Genomic DNA, 25,710 nt, shown 5'->3' with positions numbered 1-25,710 from the left:
CAACCTGATGGGCGTAAGGAGAGATCATCGTGTCTCACTGGTCAACTAATGATCGGTTTAAGCCAGGCAAACCTTCGGTCAATAAACTGCTGACCCGCCACTGTCCGCCTGCTTCAGTGGGGTTTGGACAAGCACTCAGCAAGCTAGCCAAAAGTCTGCTCCAGGCCAATAGGTCTCTACAGCCACAGCTGTAGTTTGACTTCAGCCAACAGGTTGACCCCCAAAGGCACACTCCTCCATTGTCTCCCGAGACAGACGGATGCTAACCAAACCAATGTAGTAGACAGAGGGTTGAAAGCAGGACACCTGAGACCTGGATTCAAATCCTCCCAGCCATGAAGCTCACTGAATGGCATTGGGCAAGTCATCTCTCTTGTCAACGTGACCTACATCACAGGATCCCTGTGTGTGTTTGTGTGTTTGTGTGTGTGTGTGTGTGTGTGTGTGTGTGTGTGTGTATCTCTCTCACATGCACACATTTATAGTGGGGTTGCAAGGGCTCTTAAATTGATAAAAGTGCCAGGAGTGTCAGCACAGAATGGCTGCCATTCTTCTGTACCAGTGAGAACGTGTGTGTGTGTGTGTCTCTGTCTGTGTGTGTCTGTCTGTCTATATTGATCTATTGTGTGTGTAATAGATCAATATAGACAGACAGACAGACAGACACACACACACACACACACACACACACACACAGCTTGAGCCTATTCCAGGAGAATGGATATTATTATTATAATTGTTATATTATTATTGTTGTTGTTTTTTATATTATTATTATTATTATTATTATTATTATTATTATTATTATTATTATTATTATATTTCTTTATTTATACCCCGCCCATCTAGCTGGGTTTCCCCAGCCACTCTGGGTGGCTTCCAACAAAATATTAAAATACACTAGTGCGTCAAACATTAAAAGCTTCCCTAAAAAGGGCTACCTTCAGATGTCTTCTGAAAGTAGGAAATGCTGCTGTTTTTTAATCAGTGGGCAATGGGAAGGATACCCTCTTTACTGTTTTGACCTGTTCCTCCTCCCCATCCACGTCCAGCCTGCCTTCTGCTGAACTTTTCCCATCACTTGCAGGAACTGGCAGCATCGGAGCGAGCCAAGAGGCAGGCGCAACAGGAGCGGGACGACCTGGCGGATGAGCTGGCCAATGGGAACAGCGGCAAGTAAGTGGGCGGGGGGCCTTCCAGCCCATTCCCCATGCTCCTTTGATTCTATTGAGCATGCACAACGGATGATGGTGTTTTGTGTGAATGGGAGCAGTAAGGAGCTATTTGGGCCAAGGGACTGCTTAGTTAAGGCACTTAATATGCTCAGCAAGCAGCCAGTGTAGACGTAATGGTTAGCTTTCGAAGGTTGCTCTAGGAGCAGTTAATCTGGATCAGAGCTGCCTCTTCTAGGCTTGCCTTTTAATCTGGAATTGCCATGGTTTGTTCACTCGCTTTGTACAGAGAATTCAGATGACACGGTTGACAAATGATTGCACCTGGTGTTTTTTTCTGTGTTGTACTCATGTCCTTTATTTTCAGCCATGACCTGTTGCAAGTTTTTTCAATTTTATAACGCAGTGGTGGCGCCATGTCCAGTGTGGATAAGCAAAATATTACTGAGATTTTCCAGGGCTAGTGTGCCAAAACTGCCTTTGAAGAAGGGACCTCAATAAGCAATTTCCCCTTTTCAGTTTTTAAGTAAAACAGCAGTGTTTTCTATAAAATGGAGGCAGGGAGCAAGGAGCACACATTAGTTATTGAAGGTTCTCCCCCCCCCCACCCAGAGGAAGGAACTGATTAAGAATCAATTAATGGTTGGTTCATCAGGTAACACCGCCAGTGCCATGTTGAACAGGAAGTGATTAGAACAGGCATGGCCAAACTTGACCCTCCAGCTGTTTTGGGACTACAACTCCCATCATCCCTAGCTAACAGGACCAGTGGTCAGGGAGATGGGAACTGTAGTCCCAAAACAGCTGGAGGGCCAAGTTTGGCCATGCCTGGCTGAAGCCCATTTTAATTTTGCTTCCACCTGATTGCAGAAAAGCAGTGCCTCAGTGGTGCTAAAGGCTCTAACCTAACTGGCGGGATGTTCCTTGGGTGGGCTTCCCTCCAGAGACTTTTCTCTGGTCAACTGCTGCGCCATGGCCCTCACCCCCCCCCAAATTACGTCCCCTCAGGTCTGCTCTTCTGGATGAAAAGCGCCACCTCGAGGCCAGGATCGGTCAGCTGGAGGAAGAGCTGGATGAGGAGCAAAGCAACATGGAGCTCATGAACGACCGATACCGCAAGCTCAGCATGCAGGTGAGTCCCCACCTCCCCTTTTTTGGGAGCAGGCTCTCTTACGGCCTGTGCTCCCTGGCCCCGTGGCTCTGGAACCTCCTCCTGACACACATGCACACATCCCATCTCCCGTGTCCTCTTCTGCAGGTGGAAACGCTCACCACGGAGCTGGCAGCGGAGCGCAGCTTCTCGCAGAAGGCCGAGAACGCCCGGCAGCAGCTGGAGCGCCAGAACAAAGACCTGAGGGCCAAGCTGGGAGAGATGGACTCCTCCGTCAAGTCGAAGTACAAGATGGCCATCGCAACCCTGGAGTCCAAGGTGGCCCAGTTGGAGGAGCAGTTGGAGCAGGAGTCCAGGTAGAGCCCTGGGAGCCAAGGTGGCCAATACACCCACACAAACATCCGCACACCCAGTGCTTTGAGCTGGTGTGGTCCTGAGTGGTTAGAGCGCTGGACAGAGTGCAAAATGAGACAAGGAGCCTGTATGCTCCTTCCCCCCCCACCTTATGACAAACAGCTTTAGATTGGACACATTTATTGTTCATTTATTTATTACATTTATATATCACCTTGATATACACTCCAGGTGGTGTACATGGTTCTCCGCTCCTCATTTCATCCCCATAACAACCCTGTGAGGTAGGTTAGGCTAAGAGGCAGCGAGCTCCATGGGGGATTTGAACCCTGGTCTCCCAGTCCTAGTCTTTTAACTGTTAAACCAGACTGACACTAAATAGATTTAGGCTGGATAAACAGCACGAAAGGGGGTGTTTTAAACTCCCCCTTTGTTCAGCACCACTCTCCTGCAGCCCCATTGAATAACAAACAAGACAAAAAAACGAGTGGGAGATCTCCTGGTGTCTCTTCTAACATGGCCTGCATTGATGTGTCCCGGGTTCAAATCTCCACCTGACTGCAAAGCTTGCCAAGTCAGCTAATGTGACTCAGCTCAAGGGTTGCTGTAAGGATAAGGTTGGGGGAACACCACATATAACAACACCTTGACCTCTTTGAAAGAAGGATGGAATAAAAGTGTAGTGTTAATACACACACAAAATGTATCGTGCATATATACTGCTCTCACATGGACTTCCAGTATTCTCCCACCTAGTTTACTGAATAAAATTTCACCCTGCTTATTTCTAGGGGTGGGGCAACATCAGAGGTTCCCAGGCCATTAATTAGGGCTCTCCTCCACATTTTCCATTAAAAAAATAAAATAAATTCTCTGATTTGCACAAACTGCATATCTTTCTTTATCTTGCTAGCTATGTTGCAGGGAGAGCTATGGGGAAAACTCTTATAGTGAAGACTAGGACCATGAGTGAATTTGCAGTGGGAATGGACAAATAAACATTAAGAATTAATTTCTTCAAAATAGAGGTGGCCACTTTGAGCATGCTTATCAAAAAGAATGAGCAGATGTTGGCATGTAGAACAGCCCTAAGGAACGTGTCATCATATCTAATCTCCCCAGGAATGGATACAGCTGGGGAAATAGCCTAACCTAGATAAAGGCACCCCAGCTTCCCCCTAAGCAATGCTGGGTCCAGGAACACCCCCAGGCTAAATAATAACTCTTTCCCACCCCCACCCACCCTGATTCCTTTCTATATTTTCTGGGTTTTTTTAAGGGAGAGGATTCTATCAGGGAAACTTGTGCGGAGGGCAGAGAAGAAACTCAAGGAGGTGATTCTGCAAGTGGATGAAGAGAGGAGGAACGCAGATCAGTACAAAGATCAGGTATGGCCAAGACGTCTGTGTCCCCCACTCACCCCTCATTTTGAGCCCTGGGGCATATTTTCAGTGCTTGGGACTCATCTTTCAGAAAGGTTGAAGAAATAGTCAATGAAACCTCTGAGCATGAGCCAAACACCTGCCCTCACCATTTATAAGTTTTCCAGGGCAAGGCTTGCAACTTCAGGGCACGCTTGAACCCTGCCATCTTTTTCCTTTGCACTAGATTTTTAGGCTGCTCTGCACGGACCTATTTTTCAGATGCATACTGTTTTATTTAGCCTTTGTTTTTCTTCCTTTTCAAAAAATCTTCCTTCCTTTGAAGGCAAAAAAAAAATTAGTTCCCTAAAAATAAACATTTAGAAATTAAGCAGCCACACAGTATTTAAAACACTTCCCCCCACGTCCTGCATCTTGACCTCAGTGACTTTGTTTGATTAAGTCAGAAAAACAGGCAGGTGAGATGGTGGCTCAGTAGCCGTATTGAGTTTAACACACGTTGAGCTGCCTGGAAGATTTGCTTGCCTTGAGGATCCAGTTTTCTGCTCACCTTAGACCTCACCCTCTCTGTTTTCTGGCAGGTTGAAAAGAGCCACCTGCGGCTAAAACAACTCAAGCGGCAGCTCGAAGAGGCGGAAGAGGAGGCCTCGCGGGCCAACGCCAGCCGCCGCCGCATGCAGCGCGAACTCGAAGACGTCACCGAGTCAGCAGAGTCCATGAACCGCGAGGTGACCAGCCTACGGAATCGTCTCAGGTGAGCAAGGTTATTATGGACGAGCGGTGGCTTGGCCCAGGTGGAATCCGGGTGCCGGACATGTCTTCAAGATTCAGACCCTCCACCCTGTGCCTTGTGACTAGTTCCTAGCCCTAGGAATGTAGGAGGCCTTAGACCAATGGCCCATCTTGCTCATCATTGCCTTCACTGGTGGGATGTGCCTCTCCAGGGTTTCAGGCCATCTGGGGATGTCCGGGATTGAATTTGAGACCTTCTGCAGATGCTGTGATCTCAATATAGGGCCCTCAACACAGCTAGTTGAGGGTAGATTGCCCTGGCCTTGTATGTCCCCCATGTCTTCCTGTCCCCCATGCCCTTAGACGCTCCCCTTTTTGTCTCTCTTTCTTTTTCTGTTCATATATCCATAATCCCTAGACCTGGATTAAACATGATGCTAAATATGCTACGGAAAATAGCTTCAGGTAGGGTTGCCACATTTCAAAAAGTGAAATTTGCCAAAACCTACATTGCCGATACAGAGAATGTCCAGATTCTCCCAAACATTTCAGCGATTTTTCTGCCCAGATACTGTTTGCAAGGGCTGAATACCGGCTATGCCCAGGAAATTCTGGACATATGGCAGCCCTGGCTTCAGGTAAATGTTTATCCCAGTCATGACCATAGAGAGACAGAATGGCTAGAGTGGCACTCACACAGCCTGGGAAAATGAGAATCTGCTGTTGGCCACGATTGTCTCTGTGGGGGTGCCCAGTGCATTGTTCCATCCCTTGGCATCTCAGCATAGGTTGCCTTGGAAATTAGATGAGAAAACCAATGCAGAAAGTCTCCCCTACACGCCCACACAAAACAGATCCACACTGGATAACTAGAACCTTTAGAATATGCCTGCACTAGAAAAACATGCAGTTATTTTAAACGGTTCAGGCCTCACTCGCTCCACTCCGCAGGCAGGCTCCTTCTGCTGCTCCCTGGCACAAGAGGTGGGGAACTGGAGCCAGACAGTGGCCTGGATATTTGATTTCCTGTAGGCCAGGTTTTATACTTGTTTTAAATAATGTTAAATCAATTAGGTGAAATCCTTTTTTCTGCTTTGCAGAGACAGCACAGGTTTCAGTACCACCTCCCTCTTGGGGGGGCGGACTCAGAACCCCATTCCAAAGCAGCGGTAGATAGAGAACCCGGAAGCTACAGTCTTGCAGCCTTCACTTCCCAATATCTCAGCATTTTCAGCCCCCTCATTACAGTTGTGTTTCCAAGCACAAATCCCAATTAGTCCCCGGTTCTTCACCACGGGAACCTAGGGAACCCAACTCGCTTCCCCATCCTGTTTATACCTTTTTCTGAAACTTTCCCGTCTCTTTCCATGTGTAGTTCTTTCCAGATCATCCGTTCATGCTTGCACCTCTCTCTTTCCTTTTTTTCTTTGTCTCTGTTTACATCCCATCTTTTTCTCGGCCCAACAGCAAGTTAGAGCGCCGGGAGCGGAAGTACGTTCTCACTCCCCTTTCTGCATGTGTGTGCTGTGCAGTTTCGGAGTGTGTGTGTGTGTGTGCCCACGCATGTGCAGTTGCCGCACAGAAGCTCCTGGCTTCCCCTCTCCTGGTTAAAGGCTGGAACAGATTTGACTTGGGAGATCCGCATTCTGATTTCCTCCCTTCTGCTGTGCACACACCATGTCACTCCCCCCCTCCAAAGAATCCTGGGAACTGTAGGGTGTTAAAAAAAAAAAGACTGCTGGGAATTGTAGCTCGTCTGAGAGCAAACTAGAGTCCCCAGGATTCGTTGTGGAGAAGCAATGTGCTTTAAATGTGCAGTGTGCGTCCTACTCTTGACATTTGATTTTTGTGTGTGTGATGTGGCCATAACTGCCTTTTTGCCCACCCCTCCAGCAATACTTAATAGCATGTTGTGAGCAGGAGGAGGGGGGGAGCTGTAAAACAGGGAAGAGCTGAGCACCAGCTCTCTCAGTTGTTGTTGGGAAATCTGACCCTGGATCTCGCCCTGCCATGCCTGTTTCTGCCCTGATGGCTGCTATAGAGAGGAGGGCAGGAGTGCTTGCTGACATCCCTGGCAACTTTTGACTCTCAGTTAAGGGAGCACTTTTAGCTGGAGGGGGTGTGGGCAGGGGAGTGCTTCTACTGTGAAGGTGCTTGCTATGGACGTGAGCTTCCAGCTGCCCCCGTCCCAGGAAGAGGGGGGACAGGAAAAAGCCCCCAGTAAGGCTGGTGCTTCTCTCTTCCTGTCTGCTTCATGCTCTGTAGGCAAGGTGTGCTTGTTGTAATCTCGGTAGGCTCACTCGATGTCCTGGGCAGCATTTAGCAGGTGGTGCTGATGCCAGTAGATAATTTAGAAAGCCTCTCGGCAGAATCCAAGCACACTTGCGCTTGCCCCAAAGGGAAGCGCCGCCGTTTCTTAGCAAGGATGCTCCGGGGACGCAGGCAGTGGTGAAACTGTTGCCCTGTCCCTTGCATCTCTACGGCGCAAGCTCAGCATGGACCATTCTGAGTGGCAGCTTTGGCACAGATTTCAGTGGGCCAATCGGGGCAGCATTGGGAGTGTGTGTACTAGGCAAGGAGCTTGCCACTTCTGCAGGCTTACCAGGAGCAAAATAAACAGGGATCAGGAGAGGCTCCCGGTTTCTGGAAGGCCACTAGGCAGTGTGGCCATAGAAATGTTTGCTGGAGGGGAGAAGCTTGAGTTGCGCCAGAACAGGAATAGGGGGCAGTGGCCCTCCTGATGTTGTTTGGGCTGCAGCTCCCATAATCCCTGACCATTGGCCATGCCGGCTGGGCCTGATGGTGCTTGGCAGCCCAATAACATCTCTCAGTGCCTGCACTAGGGCATTTGCCAATCCCAGCTTAGGGAGTTGAGCACCTGGGAGCATGGCTAGCTTTTGTGGGGTGGGGGTGGGAGTTGATACTCAAATGCCCGCTGCGGTGCCAATACGGATTCGCTTTTCCCTCTTCATCGCAGACGCACCCCTCTGAGCTTCACCACCCGAACCGTGCGGCAGGTGTTCCGCCTCGATGGCGTCTCAGACGAGGAGACCGAAGACCCGGAGAGCGACTCTCCGTCTGCAAACCACCAGCCTCCCATGCCCCTGACGCCCTCTCAGGGGCAGCAGCCGGCACCCCCTGCGGAGCCAGCCCAGACTGAATGAGGCAGGGATTTCAGAACCCAAGGGGGTGGGGGGGTGGGTCTCAAGACCAGGGACGGGGAGTAGGAACCCCAACCTTGCTACACTGTCTGACATGTATACACACACAAAAAAGGAACCCCCTCCCTACACTTGCCCCCACCCTCCGGCTTCTCTTTCAAGGGTCTCCCAGCTCTCCTATCAGGCTGCACTTTAATATCAACCACCCCTGAGGGGTGGGAAATCTGGGAGGAGGGAGTTTCGGGGGTCAGGATCTTAACTATATCCCTTTAAAAAGAAAATGGGAAATCCAACTCTCAAATAGCCATTGCTTTTCCTGCACCTTCTCTCCCTCCCCCCATCCAAGTGTCTTCTTTCTCTTCTCTCCTCCCAGCTCTAGTACTGTTATATATAAAGAACTCCTTGCCCACTACTAAGGAAAAATATACATATCAAAGGTCGGGCATCAAAGTGGCAAATGTACACAGACTGGGGTGGGGAAGGGATGGCCCTCTCAAGCGATGCAGCTCTGCTTCTTGGGTTTCATCCAAGCCCTGGTTGGAGACAGCTGCTTTCTTGCAGGGAGACCCTTTGCTCTCAGCGCTGAGGGGCAGCTGTGTCGGGTCTCCTCTCCTTGCCTTCCCATTTCCCGTCTTCCCAGGGGGGTGATGGGGGGAGCTGTAGGAGTCCTTTGGATGCCTTCACATGAAGGATACACGTGGAGATTTTTTTTATCATCTCTGGAAGGCGGCTTCTCTCCAGCACACTTTACTCTCTGGACCTCCCACCTGCCCAGACTATGGGCAAAGGAAGATGCGTAATGAACTGGAAACCATTCATCTCAGCCTGCCTTCTCTCGTTTTGGACTGGGATCTGGATCTCGCCCTCTCTGCATATCATTGTCAGCAGCCAAGAGCACTTTGATCTCCTCCTCCTCCTCTTGCCACCATCCCTAAACCTGCTGTGGTGATGAGTTATGTGAGGAAGCCAGGATTTGCAAACCCTGTAGATTCAATAGCAAAGACAGGCCACAAGCTGGCCAGAACTCAAATTCTGTGCAGTCAGGCAAGCTGGCCAGTTTCATCTTGCCTGATTGCACGTGTGTGTGTAATTCTGCTATGTACCATGCACAGAATTTGAGTTCTGAGGACTCTCTGCATTCCCTCTTTTTTTCCTTCCTCCAATCCAATAGAGGGGGAAAGAACAAGCCAAGTTGCTGGTCCTTGTGTGAGTTGTGGATAGACATTCAAAAACTTCCAGAAACCTCTGGTGTTCAGAGGCGGCTGCATTTGTGCCCTCTTAGCTACTGGCTTGCCTTTGCTTTTGCACCTGATAATTCTTACTATTCTTATACCCCAGATGCTTGAGACAGGTAGTTGAGTTAACAATGCAAAATATGCCTACATGCAGAAATCATATTGATTTACTTAAGGGATTTGAACTCTGGTGCAGAAGCTGTGGGTTAGCACAAAGAATGAAGAAAGTGCTAACAGTAACAAGCAGCTGCTTCCAAACTGTCCTCATTCCTCTTTTGCTGAAACACCAGGATATGCTTTTGGTATTTGGGGGGGAGGGGGGGTCATCTACCCCCAAATCCTACTGGGTGCGTCTGTGAACCTGGGTTCACAAGCAGGTTCACTGGTTTGCAATGAATTCTGATCCTCGCTCACCTTCACCTGTTTTAGGAGCAACAACTTGGCTTTTCTCTCTCTCGGAAGTCTTGGCACTGCTTATCACCACTACGCAGGGCCAGTTCATACACAGCCATGCCTGAAAAGTGCACGAGCATTGGTTGCCACGGTTGCAAATCGGAGTTTTGACCGCTTCCACGTATGAACATACAGATAGCGTGTGAAGCAGTCCTCATCTCAAGGTGCAACAGGCAATTATAAAGGGGCTCTTTTCTTTTTTTGCTCACTTTAGTTTAATTCCTTAGCAATGGTGCACAAAGGAGCTCCTCCCCTTATTCAGTTGGGCAAGGCTCTGACAATGAGCTGTCTTTTGCCGGTTTGCCCCAAATGTGAGAAGGTGCAACCTGATTCTATGCATGTCTACTCAGAAGCAAGGCCCACTGTGTTCAAGGGGTATTACTCCCAGGTAAGTGCCCGTAGGGTTTCAAGCTTAGTAATATAAAGCACTTTTAAGTATATGCAAAGGGTTTTACATTTGGGCGCTATAACCTTCCAGCAGATTGACTTCACCCCCAAAGGTGTTCCCCATTGTCTCCCGAGGCAGACGGATGCCAACAATTTACATCCATTACTTTGGAATAGATCCATTGTGCACCTTATATAGCAGATGGGCAGAGTGAGACCAAAAAAATAATAATACAGCTTGTTCCTGCACCTAAGATGTGTGGAGAACCTTTAGCACCCTCCAGATGTTGATATACTACATTTCCCATCATTCCTGGAAGTTTTACTTAAGCAACATCTGGAGGGGAGGGCAAAGGTTCCCCATGCCTGCCTTGTTAAGGAGTTCAAAATGAAGGGTTTGCAAATCCTCACTTGGACTCAAAATATAAACATCCACTTGTGCCTGGTCCTAAGGCTCCAGGAACTGGCACTGGGGGTGGGGTGGGGGCTGTCTTTCTAAATATATATATATATGAATATTTTTTTTTGCATGGTGGTTTCTTGTCTTAATTTGTTCTAATTCTGTATTATTATTTGTTTCTAACAAAAGCATTTTATTCCAAGCGACTTGATTTTGTTGTTTTCTCAAACCCAGGGGGTTTGCATTTTTTATTTTATTTTAAATCTTTTTGCCCCCCCCTTCTCCCCACCCTACCATTGCTGACTTGGATCTGTTTGGAGTTTCTTATCCTGATGTAAAGGGCCATAGCAATTATCCTGCTCCTTTTTTGTTAAAAAAAAGAAAGAGAAAAAAAAGAATACTTTTTAAGAAAAAGTATGTCTTCTATTAAAAGTTCATCTCGAATTACCAGTCTTCTGTGTGAAATATTATTTGTTTTTGTTAAAATAATTTTTTTTGGGGGGGGGGTTGTTGATGCCACGCTGCTACATATTGCCAAAGATCTTGACCACAAGGGTGGAATTCTGGAGCTGTGTATTTCTGGGGGTAACTTTCAACTGTGCAAATACAGTCGGCTGCCCATTCCTGTAGTGTCTGGGTTGCCAGACAGCCAAGCCTGGCGGCAGGGGTGGGGAAGTGGTAATTGTGGTGTGTTTTTGTACAGCAGGTCAGATTCTATCTACCGGTAGTCTTTTGGCATCTCTCCAGGGAACTTGGGTTGAGAGAGTACAGTATTTCACATCACTGGATCCTTTTAACTGTGTGCGCCAAAAACTGAGCTTCAGAGACCATGGGCCACATTCACAGAATCATAGAGTTGGAAGGAACCCCCAAGGGTCACCCAGTCCAACCGCCTTTTGTGCTGGTCTCTGTCCCCCTGGCCATTTCAAAAACATGCCAGGCTGCAACAGTGGACTTGACCCCTGGCAGCTCCATCTCCATCGTTCGCAGGGACCAGAATTATTTCACAAACGAACCCACTCCCTACCATTTCAGGGTATATCCTCAACCAGCAGCTATTTGCTGTTTGCGTTAATTTTGGGAGATCTAATGGTTGCTCACTGCTCCCTTTTCAGCTAGGGTTGATTTGGCTCTCATTTTAAATGGAGAATTAGTTAAACTGAGTGACAAGCCAGGAAATAAATGCCCTGCTCTCTCTGACCAAACATCATAGGAACATAGAAACTGACTCAGTATAAGTCAGAGCCATCTAGCTCATTATTGTTTACAGCGGTGTCCCCTGTCAGTCGTGATCCCACAGTAACCCAGAAATGAGTGATCTGTGTATGGGCGTAGCCGGGGGGGGGGGCAGCTGCCCCGCTAGATCAAGTAAAACAATAGAAATACTGAACTAGCTGACCAATCACGTCGGTTCTGCCCCCCAACTAAGTCTTGTCCCCCCCCTTAAAAAAAACACGACCCGTAACCATTGACTGTGCTGCTGGTGCTGATGGGAGTCCCGCAACATCCGGGAGCATGTGCAGAATAACTGCAGTCAGTCCCTGGAAACGGGTGGGTTGCTGAGCTTCTAACGGCGCACGAGCCCCAGCACCTTTTAAGAAACAAAACACTCGCCAATTCCCAAAGGAGGAGATGCACGTGCTCTTAATGCAGCTCTTAATTCGGGACTTTGGAACGCCGAGTTGCATTTTGGCCGCGCGTGGAACGCGAGAAGGAGCGACGCCATTGGCTGGAAGGGGGGAAAAGGCTTCCGGGACGCCGAAACATCCCTTCGGCCCGCGTCAGGCCATTGGCTCGCAGCTGTTCTATAGGCGGGGCTCCGAGGGTTACAGATCCCACTTCTGATTGGCTGGCACCTCGAAGTGTCGCAATTGGAGATCAGAGGAGGTGAGTCCCGGGGGAAAGCGTTGTATGGGCGCCTGAGAAAGGGGGCCTAATGGGTGCGGGACTCTTGACGGGCCTGACCCGTGTTCGCAGCCGCCATGTTTCTGCCTTGTAAACGTTCGTGTGAAACGGTGGCTGGAGACTGAGGAGGGTCTGTATCTCTCACCCCTTGCACGGGATTGTGTGAACGGCCCGAGCTGCGAGCTGCCATGTCGCTTTCCAACCCTTATAGCTGAAATTCCAGGCACATTTATCTAGGGGTAAGACCCACTGAAGTCAGCAAGGTTTACTAAGCAGTAAACTTGTCAGATTTGGAGACCTTGCTCCCCAAACCTCGCTTTTTGAGGTAAAAGAGCCACTTTCTGTGGTAAAAGAAGGATAGAATCGTAGAGTTGGAAGAGACCACAAGGGCCATCCAGTCCAACCCCCTGCCGAGCAGGAAACGCCATCAAAGCATTCTTGACATATGCCTGTCAAGCCTCTGCTTAAAGACCTCCGAAGGAGACTCCACCACACTCCTTGGTAGCAAATTCCACTGCCGAACAGCTCTTACTGTCAGGAAGTTCTTCCTAATGTTTAGGTGGAATCTTCTTTCTTGCAGTTTGAATCCATTGCTCCGTGTCCGCTTCTGTGGAGCAGCAGAAAACAACCTTTCTCCCTCCTCTATATGACATCCTTTTATATATTTGAACATGGCTATCATATCACCCCTTAACCTTCTCTTATCCAGGCTAAACATACCCAGCTCCCTAAGCCGTTCCTCATAAGGCATCGTTTCCAGGCCTTTGGCCATTTTGGTTGCCCTCTTCTGGACACGTTCCAGCTTGTCAGTATCCTTGAACTGTGGTGCCCAGAACTGGACACAGTACTCCAGGTGAAGTCTGACCAGAGCAGAATACAGTGGTACTATTACTTCCCTTGATCTAGATGCTATACTCCTATTGATGCAACCCAGAATTGCATTGGCTTTTTTAGCTGCTGCATCACACTGCTGACTCATGTCAAGTTTGTGGTCTACCAAGACTCCTAGATCCTTTTCACATGTACTGCTCTCAAGCCAGGTGTCACCCATCCTGGATGCGTGTTTAAAAACAAATTTGGAATAGCTACTCCTCCACCCCAGCAAGAACACGTGTTGCTACTTTACACTGTGTAAAGGGATGCTAATTTTGTTTTATTTGGGGCATTTCTTTGTTCCCCTCCAATTAAAAAAGAAAAAGGCCCCAGTTTACAACATATCAAGAAACAATAAAACAACAGAAATCCAAGCTACAATGAAAGTTGAAGGCAGCACCTTTAAAAAAAAACCTACCTGGCTAAAATTCATCATAGTGTTGGGAGAAAAACAGCCTTGGATTAATGCCTAAAACAAAGACATTTATGCTGGCAGCAGGTGAACCTCCTTGAAAGTAATGCAATTGCAAAAGTCTTCCCCCAAGACTTCAAGCATGCTTCCTCAAGATGGCAGGGGTTCCTGGAAGTAAAATGGCAAAAAGTGGGTCTTATTGTATTGGGAAGCTGATACAAGAGGAAAACTTGGGCAGCCATAGCTCAGTGGTAGAACAGCTGCCTTGCATGCAGAAGGTGTGCCGAAAATATCTTCCAGGGAGTATCTTATCTCAGATGAACCCACCCACAGGTAAAATGCATCCTGGTTGCTATGGAAAAAAGGAAGGACAAAGTACAGAGATTCCAAGGTCTAGAAAATGAGACAGAAGCAGGAAAAGTTCACGAGCGGGAAGGGGGGAAACAGCAGCTCTCCAGGACCTCAGGAAATTCCTATTGCCTGGTGTCCAAACAACTCATCAGTCACAGCTCTGACTTGTTTTGTTGGCTAAATACACAGAAATGCAGGAGCAACCAGGTTGGCTTACCTCATAGAAATCACTTCAATGAGAACCTGCATCTTTTGCTTCGTAACTTATTGTTATGAAGGCTAGAGACTTCCCTAAAACAGGTCACCACCACCTGGAGTTAGGGAAGCAGGTTCTTTTGTGTTTTTCCTCTGCTTGTATCTTTTTATCTTAAGAGAAGTCAAAAGAAGTGATTCACTTTTAGGAGGGTGAAATAAATAAAGCCTGGCATCCCATAGGGTCCGTTTTTCTACTTCTAGAGGTGATTTTAAAAAGAGAAAAGGAAAAAAAAAGCTGAGCTACTACACCTAACCCCCAAAGTTATGCTATAAATTATTTTTTGCACTAGCCTAAGAGGATCATGTTTATTTGAAATGGTCTATTATTATTATTTATTAGAATTTATATACCACCCTATATGCGGGGGTCTCAGGGCGGTTCACAGAATAAAATCAGGATATAAAACCACAAAATACATAATAAAAATAAAAAGAACAACCCAATAATGCTGTTTTCCTGAAGTTTGAAGCAGCTTATGAAATAAAAGCAATACATTACATTCCCACCCCAAATCCCAAAACAAATACCTTAAAATAGCAGAACAGCCATAAAACAGTGTCTGAGCACCTAAAGGCCAATCCTTCCTTTTTAAAAATAAATGGAAAAAGAGCTTTGAACTTCGGTGAAAATTTTCTTATGTCCCATATCCAGTGTGCCCCTTACCTCATGCCCACCCCCAAAATTTTCTCCAGCCAGCCCAACTTCTACAATGCTGGACAACTAGCACATTGGCTGTTACTCTGTATTCTCAGTTTCCCACAAGCAAACATTGTTTGCGTGATGAGGTCTCTTGGAGCCCTCTATGCAGCCTTTTGAGTTTTTGTTACTGGTTCTTTTTTTTAATAATAATTTTTATTCAATTTTCCAAATAATCAAAACACAAAACACACAAACATACACAAAAATAAAACTTATTAATTACATCATATATTCCTCATCTAATCTCCTTTTGCTCTGCCAAGCTGTGACTTCCCTCCCTCCCTCCATACGGCTTTATTATTTCACTCTTATCCTCGCAGTTTTTTTTTGCAAACTCAGTCCAATTTCGTAGGATTTATTTCAGTCCTGCATGTGTCTTTAAACTTGTACAGTTTTTCTCCATATAGTCAATGAATTTACTCCATTCTCTCTGGAACTTTGTCTCTCCCTGGTTTCGGATCCCACAGGTCAACTTTGCCAGTTCAGCATAGTCCATCATTTTTGTCTTGTCACTCCTCATTAGTCGGTACATCCTGCATTTTCCACTTTGGGGCTAGTAAAGTTCTCGCCGCGGTTGTGGCATACTGTACATAAATAGTCTCTGATCCCCCTTAGCAATCTCATCGCCCATTAGTCCCAATAAGAACGCTTCGGGTTTTTTGGTAAAAGTGTAATTAAATGTCTTTTTCAACTCATTATATAAGATTTCCCAAAAAATTTTTACTGTCTCGCATGTCCGCCACATATGATAAAATTGTCCATCTTTCTCTTTACATTTCCAGCATACTTTACTACTCATCCGATACATCTTAGCTAATTTTACTGGTGTTAAATACCATCTATACATCATTTTCATGACATTTTCTTTCAGGGCGGTACATGCAATAAATTTCATCGTTTCATTCCAAAGTTTCAACCACGTGTCATATTCAATATTATGCCCAAAATCTTTGGCCCATTTTATCATCACCTCCTTAGTCATTTCATCTTTAGTATACTATTCTAACAGAAAATTATACATTTTTGACAACAGTTTCACTCTGCCTTCCAGAGTTTTTGTTACTGGTTCAAGGTGCAAGTCAGGGACTGGAGAGAGTTCACAGTGGGCAGCCACTAGCCAAGATCAGGGGCCCTGAAATCATATAAAACAGCAACGGGAAGCCTATAGCCTTCCAGGTGTTGCTGGACTACAACTCCCATCACTCTTGGCTGTTGGCCATGCCGGCTGGGGCTGATGGGAGCTGAAGTCCGGCAATCTGGAGCTGAGTCCCAGGCTCTCCATTTGTGGCGTAGAGTAAGCATGAGGTGGGTGTTGCTGGGGAGTGTTCACATTGATGAACATGCATTGGCCTACTTAGGTGGCAGGTAACAGTTAGCTAGGGCTTGAGGCAGAAATAATAGGGTCAAGGATTGTTACCCAAGGTTTATCTTCCGTCTGTGGAAGCCCAAAGGGCTGCTCTCGTGCCCAGTGTCTTCTTCACAACCTAAGGCAAGGTTTGATATTGCAAAGGCTTCTGGGACACAGTCTCTGTTTTGTGCGAGGAGTGAGCCACACCGCAAGCAGCAAATATGCTGGAGCAGAGCTTTCGTTTCCTCCTCTTGGTGTCTGGTCCTTGGCAGCTTCCTGTCTGGGTGGGCAAGAGGAGAAGCTTGTACAGTATGGGTTATCCTTTCTTGACCAGCAGAGGGCACCCACCTCCCTCCTCCTGCTTTGGAGGGGGGGATCATAAATTGCAGTGCTTGGACATAGCTAATTTATGAGGCGATTTGGCTGGCCTTTAGTGACCCACTTTCTCTCAGGCTTTAAGCTACGTCACCATGTGAAGATGCCATGAAAGGTGGATAAACGGAGACCTTAACTGAGCATTTAAAAAATACCGTATACGATAATTTTGAAGAATAGGCACGTTTTTAAAAACTGCCATATGAGCACATTTTTCTCTCAGATTCGTCATTCCTTCTTTCTTCCCCCCCCCCCCTCTCTCTGAAGCAGGAACATCTGCTAATGTTCCCTCTTCCACACAACTGCAAAAAATTGGGGTGGGGTAGAGCCTTTGCATCCAATTACCCTACTTGGAAGGGTAGGAATTTATTCTTTGCGTTCAGCCAGCTGCCACAATTGGGAAACCCACCAGAAAGACAGCAATTCTCCCTGCTTGCGATTCCCAGCAATGGGTGTTCAGATGGCAGTGGAGGTAGAATATAATTATTGATTTGATGTGTGTTTGTGTTTGTTTGTTTGTTTGTGTGTGTGTGTAGATTAGGGATGGAAGGATCTGCCCAATTTTTGTGTATTTCCAGTACTGAAATGGGATTGTTTTGTGACAAGGAAAGCAATGGAGAAATGCACTGGAAAATGTAGGACAACATACCTTCCAACATTTCTCCACTGAAAATAGGGACATCTTACTCCATCATCATCATCATCATCATCATCATCATCATCATCATCATGTCATTTATACACTGCCCATCTGACTAGGTTGCCCCAGCCACTCTGAGCAACTTCCAACAATATATAAAAACATATTTAAACATAAAAAAGCTTCCCTACACAGGGCTGCCTTCAGACGTCTTCTAAAGGTTGTATCACCTTGGCTTGGGGATCGCATAACTCCCTACCCTCTGACATTTCTCCGATGAAAATAAGGACGTCCTAAGGGAAAGTGGGGCATTCTGGGATCAAAACAGAAACCAGGAAGGTTTCTATAAATCCAGGACTGTCCCTGGAATATAGGGACACTTGGAGGGTCTGGGATAACAGTTGCTTGATGTAGCATTGTGTAACCTCACCGCAAGCGCATTGGAAGAAATGCTGAATAAATAGCCAATATCATCTAACCTCCCTGCAAAGAAACCTGGATCAATGCTCCATAAACAAATTGTCTGGAAGCAGCTTCCATCTGCTCTATTTTCTACATGTTGGCCCTTCAGATATTTGGAGACCGCTCCAGTCTAAAATTGGCCATTTTTCATTCTACTCTGCAGGATCACTCAAAATTCAGTATATTAGGTTTGCTTGAGATTAAGGCAACAAACATTTTCCAGTGGCATGCAAATGCAAAACACATTTTCTGATCTTATTAGACCCATAGCCTACTTTCGAAAAGGAAAGGGGGGTGGGGAGACCATCTTCTCTAAAGGGTACCAGAGTAAAATGTAAAATCCTAAAACACAAGCAAATATTTATATCAAAATGTCCAGAAGTAACTTCCAGGCTCTTCCCCTTTACTGTCTCTCAGCTTGAAAATGTCAGTGATTCGACTCGGAAAAGTGGTCCCCAAAACCAGCATCCTCTTCCTGTGTGACTTGCAAGAGAAATTTCGGACGAATATCAGCTACTTCCCTCAGATTGTATCTGTGGCAGCTCGGATGCTAAAGGTAAAAGTTGTGTAGTGAAGAGGCTTGCTGGGCTTTGAGAAACAGGTGAGGGACGTGGATGGGGAGGGGAGGAGGCAAGGCAAGGCAAGGCAGTTAATTCTATTAATTGGCAAGGTTGGCTAACATCGATTAAAAGGAAGAAAGATTTTGGCCTCTCTTTTTTAAAAAATAATTTTTATTGGAATTTTATTTACAACATAACACAACCCCCCCACCCCAATACACAAATCCACCCTCATTAATCATGAACATAACATACAGTGAGTATAACATACAACAATACAAACAACCAAATAAAAGACTTCCTTTATCCTGTATCTGGCCTCCTTGTTGACTTCTTATAAACTGTTTCCTTTAAGAATAATTATTAAGATTTTCCCAATTATAACTTAAATTTCCACAAAGTCTCTGGCAGACATTAATTGAAACAAGTCCAGGTATGTATTTTAGGGCACTGTTTTGTGAAGTATTCTCTGCATTTTCCCCATGCTTTTTGAAACTCTTGTCTAGTGTGATCTCTAATTGCCTCTGTTAATCTAGCCAGTTCAATATTAACATTTTATCTTGCCATTCTTTTTTTGTTGGCACTTTCTTTTTTCCAGTTTTTAGCAATTAGGATCCTTGCCGCTCCTGAGGCATAGAGGAATATTTTCTGATCTCTTGCTATACCTGTGTCAGTTATCCCTAGTAGAAAAGCTTCTGTATTTTTCATAAAGTTATACTTAAACATTTTTTTAAGCTCGTTATACACTGTGTTCCAGAAGTTTTTGATTTTTTTCACAGGTCCACCAAACATGTTTAAGTGTCCCCTCTGTTTTACCACACCTCCAGCACAGATTTGTTTTTGTCTTATACATTTTAGCTATATTGGTAGGTGTTAAGTACCATCTATAAAACATCTTGATTAGGTTTCCCCTCAATACTTCATAGGCTGTAAATTTCCAGTTCTTTCTCCATAGTTCTTCCCATGCTGTTAAGTTAATGGTTTTCCCAATATCTAAAGCCCACTTGATCATTACCTCCGTGACCTGTTCGTCTTTGACCTCCCACCCCAATAATGTATCAGTTTTTGGCCTCTTAAGACCAGTTCTGAAATGGCTCTCTGTGCTGGAAGGAAGAATGTTCTTATTCTAATGGGCACTCTCCCATAGGTGCCTACAGGAACTGCACCAGTGTCAAAGAACTGTAGAGTTTGAAGGGACCCTGAGAGTCACCTAGTCCAATCCCCCTGAAATGCAGCAATATGCAGATGGCCCATACGGGGATCAAACTCACAACCTTGGTGTTTGCAGCAGCATGCTAAGGTTCCTGCATTGCAAGCGGTTTGATTAGATGACTCTTGGGATCCCTTCCAACTCTACGATTCTATGATTCTATGATACTATGCTCTAACCAATTGAGCTAACCTATTATGTATCGGTTGCAGCAGTGTTGAGAACTGAGCTGGTTTGGGTGCTTAGCAAGTACCTTTAGCATTTGCTGCAGTTTGATTAGAGACCACGGTGAGGGAGAAGAAAAATAAGTGTTTGCACCATTGCCATCAACATATTTACTATATACAGTGGTACCTCTACTTATGAATAACTCTACTTACGAATGTTTCTACTTACGAATGGAGCTCCGTCCGCCATCTTGGATGCGGTTTAGATAGGATTTTTTCTACTTACGAATTTTTAGATAGGGTTGCTTCTACTTACGAATTTTTTCTCCCAATGCATTCCTATGGGATTCGACTTACAATTTTTTTCGACTTACAAATATGTGTTCGGAACGCATTAAATTCGTAAGTAGAGGTACCACTGTATATATATATATATATGGCCTCCAAAGCTGCAGCATTTGCCACCCATAAAAGCACTACACCCAGTTGCAGTTACACGGGTGGACACATGGTGGCAGCCTAATACCGACTAACACTGTCTTGTGAGAAGGGCCACTTCCTTCCCAGAGAACCCAGGAGTCCTGCTTTAACCCTCCCAACGGCCTCTCCCGTCTCCCTGCAGGTTGCCAAGGCTCTCGAAATCCGGGCGGTAGTGACCGAACAATACCCCAAAGGCCTGGGCCCTACGGTGCCAGAGCTGGGTGCTGAAGACTTGCCGAAATATGCCAAGACCTGCTTCAGCATGGTTATCCCAGAGGTGGAGAAGGAGATGGCAGCTGTGCCCGACTTGAAATCTGTGCTTTTGTGTGGGATCGAGACACAGGCCTGCATCATGGTATGAGGCTGAAGGTCTTCTTCCTCTTGGGGATACAGATGTTACTGATTGATAGGGCATAAGATCTGACCTCAGGATAGATGGGCCTGTGTCTTTGAGCGGTGCCTGCCATAAGTAAATCGGGGATCCCAATAGTGAAGAGAGGCCTGGCAGAAGAGAGGCCTGGGGCCATTTATCAGCAGGTTTGATTCTGTTTGTTTAGGGATCGATTGAGACCAGGGTTCGCTTCTTCCTGTCCAGATAGTGTCACTGTTTCCCTCCTCCCTTTCAGACCTTAATAAATATTTTCAAATCCTTAGGAATCCAGGGGAAAAAAACTTGGTATTCCTCCCCTCCTTCCAGTTGAAAGGAAAGGAAGGGATTAAGGCAGTTGCATTTCCCTTGCTCCTAACTGGAGGGAAAACATCCTTCTTGACTAGGATGCCAAGCAGTGTAGAAATCCACAGAAACACAATACAAAACAACAGGGACAACTGTGGTGCTGGGATACAGCTCCCTCATCCCTGACCATTGGCCATGCTGACGGGCTGGTGTGAGTTGGAGCCTGAAAAAAAAACCCATCAGGAGGGCACTGCATGGACTATCCCTGGTCTAAGGAGGAGCCTCAGAGCTGGGTGACACATGAATAAGGTCACCACCAATAATGGATGAGTGATCTCTGATAAGGGACACAAATCTAGAATCTTTCAAGGAAGACTGGAAACTTTCTCTAGTCTATTTTTTAAAAAAAATTAAAAAATCATATGCCAAGTCCAGAGCGGGATTTGAAGTTTTAAGAAGAAAAAATAGCAGAATATATTAAGAAACCTGTTAAAGGGGATGAAACCGGGTATGGTGGAATTTTAAGATGCAATTGTATGTAATCGTCATCATAAACATCGAGGGTGGGGGTGAGCAGGAAGTTGTTACGGTAGTATGAGAGAATAAGGATTTTAACTGTTGAGTGATAAAACGTAACTTTGAACCTTGAAATAAAAGAAATCTGAAAAAGAAAATGGGATGGGTGGCAGCATGGTGAGAATGAGGCAAGCAGTTGACCTGAGTATGACAGTGTCTTCTCTTTGGGTGCAGAGCACAGCGTTGGACCTCATGGAGCGAGGCCTGGATGTTCACGTGGTGGTGGATGCCTGCTCTTCCCGCAGGTGACTGGTGGGATGATCCCAGTGGGTAGCAGGAAAGGGCTCTTTTCCTCCCGCCTTGTATACTTTATGAGGTATTCTTTTCCCCCTCTGGATTCCAGTCAGGTGGACAGGATTGTGGCTTTGTCCAGATTACGCCAGAGCGGTGCCTTCCTCACCACCAGCGAAGGGCTCATTCTGCAACTGGTCAGAGATGCTGCGCACCCCTATTTCCGAGAGGTAATTCCCCAGCCTCCTTTGCACCCCTCAGCCTGTCACCCTCCCCTACCATATGGGCTTCTTTGGGTTATCATACTTCTGCTCAGTAAGCTGAAATAGGAACAAGACTCATATGTTTGCAGACATAACTTCTTCGTGCCTCCCTTTGTCGTGGGAGCAAGCAAATCAGGGACTTTTCCAGTTAGCTATAGTTTCCTGTTACGTCTGAATCGGGGAAACAATGGTTTAACAGTTTCTGAGCCAGACAGGATACTAAGTGAGTCTCAAGGCATGGTTTAATATCCTGGTTTGTGCTAAAGGTATTAACCATAGTTCCCCCCCCCCCCACTTTGGACAAAATGGGAAGTTGTAGTTAATGAAAGAGTTCCTGGTTTGTCAGCTCACCCAACAGGAGAAGTGAAGGGGCTGCGTGTGCAGGCAAAAGACTGGTTCACATCTCTGCTTACAAAGCCTTTCACCCCTTACCAGTTGAGTTTGCAGTTAAAGAGCGTGTTTATCTCCACCAAAGAGGTCTCCCACAAACTCCCAATGATGTATAAATGACTCCCAATGGTTACCTGTGCAGTTTGGCAGAAGCCTAGAATTCCTTCCCTATGGAGGAGATGGGCTGAAAATACAGGAGTAGCAATTCTGTCTCCCCCTAATCCAAAGAGGCCAATCGCTTTGAATAATCCCTCACATCTCCTGCCAAACTCCGATTGGTTAACTTATTCAGAAACTGCAGAGTGTTTGGAAAAAAAACATAGGGCCCCTGACAAGATATGGGGCTCTCCTCCTCCTCCTTTCCTACATCTGCTCCCTATCCCTTCCCTAAATAAGTGATTCCCAAGAGCATGAGCAGAACTAGGAACAATTCCTGCTCCAGAATTAGCAGAAAGTTTGATTTGATACATTTAAGGCTTAGTCGAGACCAGGGTTCTCTTTCCCCATTGCAGGTGGAGAAATCAGCACAGCAAAGCTAGGAATATTATTGCCAGTTACTGCTGTGGCAAGTGATCTCTGCTTTGGCATAGAAATATAACTCCTGCAGCTGTGGCCTTTTGGCCCATTTGCTCACCGTTCCTCCCTGCCCCCCCACCCTCAATATTCAAACTTGTGTGAGAAATATAAATGAAATAGCAATCGAAAGAAGATAACACTTCATGCATCTGATGACGGTTTGGCCCCAGACCATGAAAGCTTATGTCACAATAAATCACAAGGCTTCTTTTCGAAAGAGCAAGCGTTGCTTCCTTAGGGGAGGCAGAGTTCACAGTCCCAGAGAGGTGGCCTATGGATGACCCAAGATATTCTGCAAGGCTTTTCTCATGCATATAGGAAGGAGTTATTTCAGGAGAGTAACAATAAATAATGTTTATTATTTATTCCTTTCGACAACCAAGGTACGACTGTAGTAAGTAATTTTAATAGTATTGAATTGCTGTCATCATCGTTTTCAAGGGGGAAAGGGACAGTTCCCTGACTTAGGAGCTTACCATTACAATTTCAACCATGCAGGGAGGAAATAATGGATAGACAAAGTAGGCAGGCAGACAGAGAGGAGCCTGTCGCCTTCCAGATGTTGCCAGAATACAGCTTCCCATTGCCAGAATACAGCGTCCCATCATCTCCAGCCAACATGAACATTTAGTTTATTGCATTTATTTATTTACATCCAAAGGGGTGCACATGATTCTCCCCCCCCCCATCTCATTTAATCCCCACAATAAACATGCAAGGAGCATAAGAAGCTGCCTTATACCGAGTCACACCATTGGTCCATCTAACTCCATATCGTCCACACTGACTGGCAGCAGCTCTTCAGGGTTTCAGGCAGGGGTCACTGCCAGCCCTACCTGGAGATGCCTTTTGGTACTGAACCTGGGACCTTCTGCTTGCGAGGCAGAGATTGCCCAAGGTCACCCAGTGAGCTACATGGCTGAGTGAGGATTTGAACCCTGGGTCTTCCAGATCATCATCATCATCAGGCACTCTTAACCACTACACCAGCCCGGCTCCCATCGATCAAAGACGATAGGAGCTGGAGCCCAACAATATTTGGAGGACCACGGGTTCCGGATTAGTGTGCCACCCCAGTGCTTGTGCCAACAAGCTGTGAAACAAACTCAGGCAAGCCCTGATTTTGTGAGCAAGACCCGGTCCTGAGGCAGCAGCTTGCCATGCCATGAGGGTATGGAGAAGATAGGCAGACAAGGCCTGCCTTATTTAGGAGGGGTGAGCATGTATTGCTTCTCCCCCACCACTGCTGTGTTTCCTTGTTTTCTTTCTTCTTAGGGCCTTCTCTAATCTGGAGCCTGCCGGACTACAACTCCCATCATCCCTGACCATCCACACCAACTGGGGCTTATAGGAGTTGGAGTCACAGCTTCTGGAAGGCAACCAGATTTGTGGGGCTGGGGCAGGGGGGCTGCCTCGGAAGAAGGTTCTGCATTGAAAGAAAGCATAGTTGGTAGCCCCTGGAAGATTTCACATCTGTATCTCCTCCTCTCTTTTCAGATCCAGAAGATGCTTAAGGACCCTGCCCCAGACAGCGGCCTTCTCCCCCTCCTGAAAGAACCAAGCCCCCTTTTCAGCTAGGCCAGCTGCTCCATTGACCCAGATCTCCAACTCCTTAGGTCTGCCATTGCCACACATTGGGTAGGTAGGAGAAGTGGAATCAAGATGTGCAAATAAAAATTTTATACAGGAAATTACAGGGTTGTAGCCTATCCTGGAAAACTGATACCCTAATTCCCAATTTACAGCTTTCTCTGTGATTACTCAGTGGGATGGAAGTGTTTCCATTGTGTGCACAAGTTTGGGAGCATGGGCCCAGGTTCAAATTTAAGACCCATCTGCATTATACATTTAAAGCAGTATCATACCACTTTAGACAACCATGACTTCCCTGACGGAATCCTGTGCTGAGCATTGTTAGGAGACCCCAAAGTCCCCTCACAGAGCTACAATTCTGAAGAGAATGCACCAAAATATTTGTGGCATCTTCTCACTGATATGCACATTTTGTGTGGTATTCAAGGTACATGAGGATTTTGAATTCTGCACTTGTTAAAATGCCAGATCCGCCCCCACAAACCACAGAAAAGCCATAATCTGCAGTTAGAATAAATGATGTTCATTTATTTTTGCACATATTAATTTGATTTGCGCATTTCCTTATTGGTCATGTTCTTGAAGGTGTGTCTGCATATACGTCTGCATATACAGAATTTGAAATGGTTTTTCTATGCATTTTGTTGCAGCTACGGGGAATTTGTTTAAGAATGTTGAGAGGTTGGGGAAAGAGACAAGGGAGATATTAAAAGCAGAAAGATGAGGAGTAGGGCTTGGGGAAGGGGAAAGACCTTGATCTGAAGATTAACCCCCCCCACACACACACCCCTCACAAACACACACAACACACCTAGTGCTACTTACCGGTACATAATTTCTTGTTCTGCCCACAATTATGAGGAGTGGTATTTGGTTATGTTCAAGGACAAATCCTGATGATTCAATAATGCTTGTTCTGACTTTTTAGTGTCCTCTTCTACATACTCTCTGGTACTTGTGTATTCCTCAGCCTCAAGAGGGTTGCCGGCTTTTAAATCAGTCTCTGTAGCTGTGCCTTTTTAATGATTGCTTAGTTTACATGCAGCTACGCACCAATGAGAGCAGCATCTCTCTGCAGTAAAGAGAAGGCTCCTAAGCTTTGAAGCTTTGCATCTAATAGAGTCAATTCCACAAAATGTAACTTCCTCTCTCTCCCTCCCACCCTCTCCACACTCTGCGGCACCAATGTAGGAAAAGCCACATGTGTATTATTATTATTTGGGGGGGGGGGGTGTTTGTAGAAATGCTTGCTATGAAACCTGGCAGCTCCACATGGGGCA

The 25,710-nt window shown here is 46.1% G+C and overlaps 2 protein-coding genes across 12 annotated transcripts in view; both read left to right on the top strand.

The window, feature by feature from the left end:
* LOC118094169 (uncharacterized) overlaps nt 1-10,831 on the top strand; it is a 64,449-nt gene extending 53,618 nt beyond the window's left edge. For 7 of the 10 annotated variants that reach the window (XM_088656163.1, XM_088656161.1, XM_088656159.1 and 4 more), the window contains 7 exons: nt 1,088-1,176; nt 2,181-2,304; nt 2,431-2,639; nt 3,917-4,025; nt 4,601-4,773; nt 6,219-6,242; nt 7,729-10,831. In XM_088656163.1, the coding sequence (XP_088512289.1) occupies nt 1,088-1,176; nt 2,181-2,304; nt 2,431-2,639; nt 3,917-4,025; nt 4,601-4,773; nt 6,219-6,242; nt 7,729-7,915 (915 nt within the window). In that variant the 3' untranslated portion in view covers nt 7,916-10,831. The remainder of the gene's footprint in view (nt 1-1,087; nt 1,177-2,180; nt 2,305-2,430; nt 2,640-3,916; nt 4,026-4,600; nt 4,774-6,218; nt 6,243-7,728) is intronic. The other 3 variants (XM_088656165.1, XM_088656164.1, XM_088656160.1) reach the window with 1 other exon arrangement.
* Nucleotides 10,832-11,908: 1,077 nt separating this feature from the next.
* ISOC2 (isochorismatase domain containing 2) lies at nt 11,909-24,976 on the top strand. Of its 2 annotated transcripts, none has more exons than XM_035135959.3 (6): nt 11,909-12,274; nt 18,126-18,264; nt 20,268-20,480; nt 21,552-21,622; nt 21,721-21,838; nt 24,335-24,976. In XM_035135959.3, the coding sequence occupies exons 2-6, from the start codon at nt 18,133-18,135 to the stop codon at nt 24,413-24,415; spliced, it is 615 nt and encodes a 204-aa protein (XP_034991850.1). In that variant the 5' UTR covers nt 11,909-12,274; nt 18,126-18,132; the 3' UTR covers nt 24,416-24,976. The 2 variants fall into 2 exon arrangements, with proteins under 2 accessions (XP_034991850.1, XP_034991851.1); XM_035135960.3 differs by lacking the exon at nt 11,909-12,274 and adding an exon at nt 13,002-13,145.
* The last annotated feature ends 734 nt before the right edge of the window (nt 24,977-25,710 follow it).

Source organism: Zootoca vivipara, chromosome 12 (assembly GCF_965207765.1).
Source record: "Zootoca vivipara chromosome 12, rZooViv2.hap1.1, whole genome shotgun sequence".
In the NCBI taxonomy this organism is placed as follows: Eukaryota; Metazoa; Chordata; class Lepidosauria; order Squamata; family Lacertidae; genus Zootoca; species Zootoca vivipara.
This window is presented reverse-complemented; position numbering and strand designations above follow the sequence as displayed.